General features: G+C 59.0%; 1 protein-coding gene across 1 annotated transcript; it reads left to right on the top strand.

The window, feature by feature from the left end:
* Positions 1-862: 862 nt before the first annotated feature.
* LOC128276456 (uncharacterized) lies at positions 863-6,041 on the top strand (the record flags this gene model as incomplete). The annotated part of the gene is made up of 2 exons (XM_053014916.1): positions 863-874; positions 933-6,041. Coding segments are annotated over exons 1-2 (5,121 nt in total), but the record flags the coding sequence as incomplete, so codon positions are not given.
* Between the last annotated feature and the right edge of the window lie 6 nt (positions 6,042-6,047).

Here is a 6,047-nt window from a genome sequence, read left to right as displayed (position 1 = left end):
CCTAACCTTGCCGTGTGATCGATCGTTCGCTGCGAATCGGAGCGAGGGACTGCAATCAAAATTGGTTCAAGTTTTCGACTGTTTCTCCATTTTAATCTGCTTCCCATCTACGGGCGGCAAATGAATGTAGTTGGCCAATACTTCTTACTCCTCTTAACTACTAGTGGCCGCTACCTCTTTGTCATTTGGGGTGATGCCAAAAAGTAAGTGGCACTTGCCAAGCCACTGGTGTAACCTTATAATAAACCTGTCCCCGGCAAGAAAACGGCCTCACTGACAGTTGTTGTACCGGCCTTCGTCCTCCGTTGGTTCCTCTTGTTCTTAACGTTCTACGGAAAGCACCACAGCCAAAGTGAGTTTGGTTATATTGGATTCGTTTCTTTTCCTCCTGCACCATTCCCAGCATTTGGGACCGGCCGTAACCGATCGAACAGATCGGTTGGGAAAATCGATTCGCTCGCCCATTTTCCGACAATTGCAACGGTTACTGCCAACTGGGTTGGGCGGGAAAACTGCCCAACGTTGGCAGAGTGGCCCCAACCGTTACCCACGGTACGTTACCCCTTTTCTTGCCGGAGTAATTCGCAAAACGACGAATCGAAATCGTATCGAAGGTGAATCGAATGCTGGAAACGAAGGGACCACCTCCAAAGAGAGAACACGAGAGAACGGCGATCGGCGAGGAAAACAAGATCATTGCAGGGGGCGTAGAGCAATTTGTGAAAACCGAACCGACCTTGGGGGCAGCACGCATTGGGCCTGGGGGGGTGGGGTTCAATCGCAGTTCAACGTATACAGTGCGACTATTTTTAACTTTCTCCGCGCCCGAAGATTGCATTCCAGCGGAACAGATGGCGGGAATATGACCGCGGAAGTAAGCTTCGAAGACCGTTCGACTAAAACTCTGATTCTTTTGTGTGTCTCGCCCACAGACTGTCCAGACAGCGTCCCCGTGGAGACCACAGTTACCCCTCCCGAAGGACATCACGGCCCATGTCCAGCAGCAGCAGCAGCAACAGCAACGACAGAAGCAACAGGACATGGATCGAGCAGCGGCTACCAAGAGCAAGGACAAGAAATGGTCCCTGGGAAGCTTGTTCCGGACGAAGAAGAAGAAGGAGCTCGACACGGACTCGAGCTCGGAGGAGGACCGGAAGGCTGGCTTCGTACCGGTCAAGACGGGCGGCACGCTGAACGGGAAGCGCAAGAAGCGCTCGAGCCGTATCGTTGGCGCTGGGTTCGACCACATCGTCGTCAGTCCGCACCATCCGTTGCAGCAGCAAGTGCTACTTCCCCATCTGCAGCACCATCATCAGGCATCGCAGGCATCGCACAATCAGTACGGGTTCCGGGAAAGCGAAAGTATCAACTCGATCGAACCGTACCCGGCCAACGGATCGTTGGATCGGCATACGGCCACGAAGAAGGACCGAAGTGGTGGCGGTCACTCCAAGGAACGCCAGACGTCGAGCGACGAAGAATCTCACCGCTCCTCGTCGATGTCACGCTTCCGGAGCGACGATAGCCTGGGGAATCACAGCGCCGGCTCGCACCGGAAGTCACGCACTGCCCGCACCGAGCGCTACTTGAAGCGGATGTCGGGGCGGGACGAAGGCCACAGCCCACAGGCTGCGCCAAACCGCTGGCACACGCAACCCATCTCACCCAGCATGCTACCGCACGGTACCGGTGGCAGCATACGCTCGGTGGACGTGGCCTATCGGAGGCCGGGAACGTTCGATTACCACACGGGCAGTGGATCCCATCCGAACCTACGTAATTCCGCCAGCCTGACGAACGTGGGTCCACATGCGTACCGCTGGCCGTCGAACAGTTCCCCCGGTTACGGCCATCAGCCAGCGCCCGCAGGTTACCCGCAATCTCCGACGAACCCTCAGACGGTGACGTACGAGAACAGCTTTTACATCCAGAGCAAGGCAAGCACGATGCGGGACGCCATCCGTAGTCCACCGCCGATACCGCCACGCGATCCCCAACGGAGGCTAACGATCGGGCACACGAACGAGGCACGTCCCGTGTCCTACGCCTTCGATCGTTACCATCAGCTGCACGGACCAGCGACCGGCACCAGCATCTGGCAGTCGAACGGCAAGTGCAACAGCGAAGATCGGCTGTGGGGCTGTGGACCGACCGTGGTCCACCGAACGCCACCGCCTCCGGTAACGCACGGGGCGTTCACTGTCACACCACCGAGAGCTTCCTCAGTACAGCCCGCAGAGCTGCAGCAGCAGCAGCAGCAACCCCCGAAGCAGCGATACATTTCTCGCCAGCAACAAACTCCAGTCGTAGTGCATCCACCACCCAGCACTCCTCCTTCCAACGTTGTGTACCATCATCATCACCAGCATCACCAGCAGCAACAACCACATCAGCATCATCACCACCATCATCAGCATTATCGTCACGCGACACTTCCCGGTTCGTCGCCACATCAGCCGCAACAGCAAGTGCGATCGGCCGAGTATCGCTACGTGACGGACGTCACACCTCGATCGCGGAAACCGATCCAGATACAGGATCGAACTTTTGAGCCATACGATCCGAAGGTCGCATCTCCACAGCCCGCGGCCACCGGCAGCGAGTCCTCGCTGGTGTACAGCGGCACAACGACACCGTCCGGTGTCGGTGCTGGCGGCCGCTCGACTTCACGATCCTTCCGAGCGGACAGCTCCGAGTCGGTCAATGACAGTGCGACGGGTGGTGGTGGGGCACGCACTCCGCAGCAATCAGCTTCCGCCTTCTGGCGACGCATAGAGGAGGAGCAGAGCGCAACGACTGCGACTGGAGGCCGCCGTGGAAGGGCAACCGAACGGCGACCTGGGGTGGCGGGCATGGCGGCAACCTCACGCTCCGTGTCCACTTCCCGGGCGCTAGAGATCATGAACCGCCGCAATCAGGAGTTGACCCGCGAGTTGGACAGCCTGCTGGACGATAAGCATCAGAAGCAGGATGGCGCGCAGAATGTGGTGAGCGGTCGGCTGTACCTGCGGCAGAGCGATGGGGTCCCGGTCCGATCACCAAACCAGAAGGTGTACGAAGGTGTGAAACCGAAGTGCTCCGGTCATCCTGCGAACAGCGATTCATATGCCCAAGGGGGAAACAAATATGAGGAGCACGTCGCCAAGACCGTCGCCGGATCGCAGACGGTCTATAGGCGCTACGAGCAGCCAGAGGGAACGAAGAGTAACGGACAGCAGGCACCGGCACCACCGATGCGAACCATTTCGAAGCGAAACTCCTGCTCCGAGGAGGAACTGGCACGCAAACGCAAATCGGCGAACCTGGAGGAAGCGATCAGTGAGCTGGAGGCGATCTACAAGAGCCTTAAGCTGAGCGACGAAGATCTGCTCGAACGGGCCGAGCAGCGCGACGTACCGACACCGACCGGGTTCAGTAGTCGGGCCCGCACCTACCGTTACGAGCCCGATCCGGAGGAGGACCGCGCGAAACCGGAACCGGACCTGCAGCTGGACGATCTGAGCTATCGGAGCATCAAGCGGGCAAACAGCAAACTCAAGACGGCCGACATCCAGCCACCGTTCGGCATTCCCGTGGGCCCGATCCCTGCGCCGCCCAACACAGACTACCTGACCGTGCAGACGCCGGCGAAGCAGCAAACTCCACGCTACATGCCACGCCAGTCGCCCGACCTAGTGACCGACGATCTCGCTTTCCGGCAGTTGCGAAAGGACAAAGACCTACAGGCAAGCTTGGACCGTAAGCCGGCTGCTGCTGCTGTGCCAGTGTCCGGCAACACGAGCAGCGAAGGATCGGAGGATTCTCGAACGAAGCGCAACTCGGGCACGCTGTCCTCGAGCATCTACAACCAAATCCAGCGCGATGCGGCCAAACCGTCCGGGGGCAACTTGGAAGATTACTACAAGCTCGAGCTGTACGCGAAGAGTCTGCGGGAGAATACGGCGAAACCGAAGGCCGGCGAGCAACCCAAGCCCAAGGACGCGGCGTCTCCGGAAGCGAAGGTCCAGACCCGAGCCAAGAGCGGAACACCTCCAACGGACCGCAACCGGGGTGCGGTCTTCAATCTGCCGTCGACACTTAAGTCCAGCTCCAGTGGCAGCAGCCCACCCAAGAGTCCTCGATCGACGGACGGTGCAAGCGACGCACCGAAGAGCGCCACACCGACTCCTCCTCGGCCACGCTCCGGTACGGAACCGATCATCGTGGGCGCCAAGCATAAGGCCGAGTTCGAGGAGATCCTGAACGCGATCGCCCTCGAAGCACAGACCACGAGCGAGAAGCTTGGGGCCGATCTGGCCGAGCTGCGCAAGGAAACGCAGTCGGTGTCGAGCGGCACGAGCCCGGAAACGAAACCGAACCGTCGCACTGCGGTCAGCAAGACGATCGCACCGGTGGCCACCGCTCCACCGAAGGTCTGCCAGCGGACTTCCGATGCGACGGCCGAAGTGACGGCAAAGTACTGCGAGGAAATGCTGCGTGATGTGATCGAAGAGGATCAGAAGCCGGCCGAACCGGCGAAGCGACTGGGGAAGGACATCGTTCAAAGCGCCCCGGCGGCGGTTAACCAGAACGCGAATCCAACGATTGTGCTCGAGTCAATCGAAGCAACCAGGACATCGGTGACGGACGCCGACACTGCGGAGCCACTAGCTACCCAGCTGACGCCGGCCGGAAGCTTTGAAGCCCTCAGCAAACACTGCCAGGAACAGTTCAGTGAGCTGGAAGATTCGGCCACCGCCACCACCGGCGACGAGCGCGTAAAGTCGTCGATCGAGCGCGACTATGATAATCTAGTCGAAAGCATCAAACCGTTCGAGTCCGATTCGGACAAGAAGTCGACGGAGGAGGAAATCGACTTGATCATGAAGGAGTGCGGTATCGAGCTTGAGCTGAGCTCCAGTGCTGCCCCGTCCAGCAGCAAGGGGATCCATCCCCAAAAGTTCCCGGCAAGTGCCCAGGCCGACCTGAGCGACATTCTTTCGCTCGAGCGAGACCGAGTGTTGTCCGGCGAGTGTCTCAAGCCGAGTGTCATTGCCGCCGAGCAGCGGAAGCGTTCCGGGTCGTCGAAATCGCCGCCCGGGTCGTCGTCGGTACGGTTGACGCCCTCGGACCCCGAATCGCAGTACAATTCGTCCGAGGAGCTAGCGATGATCTTCGGCATCAAGAGTCCATCACCGTCAGGTAAAGGAGCATCCAGTGTGCCGCTTGCGTTGTTGTTGCCGCGTGCCAACCAACCATCCCAACCCTCCCCAAGCCATCCCAAACCGGACCCGGAAACAACGCCAACCACGCCCGCCAGCGTCGTCGCGCCCGATGAGCATGATGGGTGCGATGACGAAGGTGCGAATGGTGTCGTCTTTTCCGTAGCCGTTCCCACCATCTTACACCCGACCCGTAAAACTACTACCAGCGAGAGTGAGAGTGTTTGCAGTTCCGCTACTAATAGCATTGCTTGTAACAATGTCACTACCACGCACACCACGCACGGCACGGCTGTAGAGGGCAGCACCACCAGCGCGGCACGCATCGAGGAACCATCGCACCCCGTAGTCGCCGATACTACCGGTAGTTCGGTCGGGTGTTTCTATCTGTCCCGTAGCGCCAGTTTTGGCCCAATCTCGCAGCTGTCTCACAATCTCGACACAATCCACGAAGACCTGGCCGAGGAGCTGGAGGAAACGAATCCGGCCGATGTCGACTCCACGACCACGGATTCGGGCAACGTGAGTCTGAATGATTTCGGCTGCGAAAACCACGCCACCATCGAGCGCAAGGATGCTACGTTCGTGAACGTGGTACAGATTGGGCCAGCGATCGGTTACTATCCCTTCCGGAGCGTACTACAGATTCCGGAAATTTTCATTGAAGACGTCAGTGCACAGGAGGAAGAGAAACCATTCGGCGGGAAGATGGCAGAAAAGTGTGACGTCCCGCTGCGCTTGGAGACTGATGAACGAGACATGCCTACCGTTCCCGCCATCGTGGAAGATCCGCCGGTCGAGACATTTGAAGAACTGGAACAGCACGAGACGGATCGACGTGTTCGA

This window comes from Anopheles cruzii, unplaced genomic scaffold (assembly GCF_943734635.1).
Source record: "Anopheles cruzii unplaced genomic scaffold, idAnoCruzAS_RS32_06 scaffold01241_ctg1, whole genome shotgun sequence".
NCBI lineage: Eukaryota > Metazoa > Arthropoda > Insecta > Diptera > Culicidae > Anopheles > Anopheles cruzii.
This window is presented reverse-complemented; position numbering and strand designations above follow the sequence as displayed.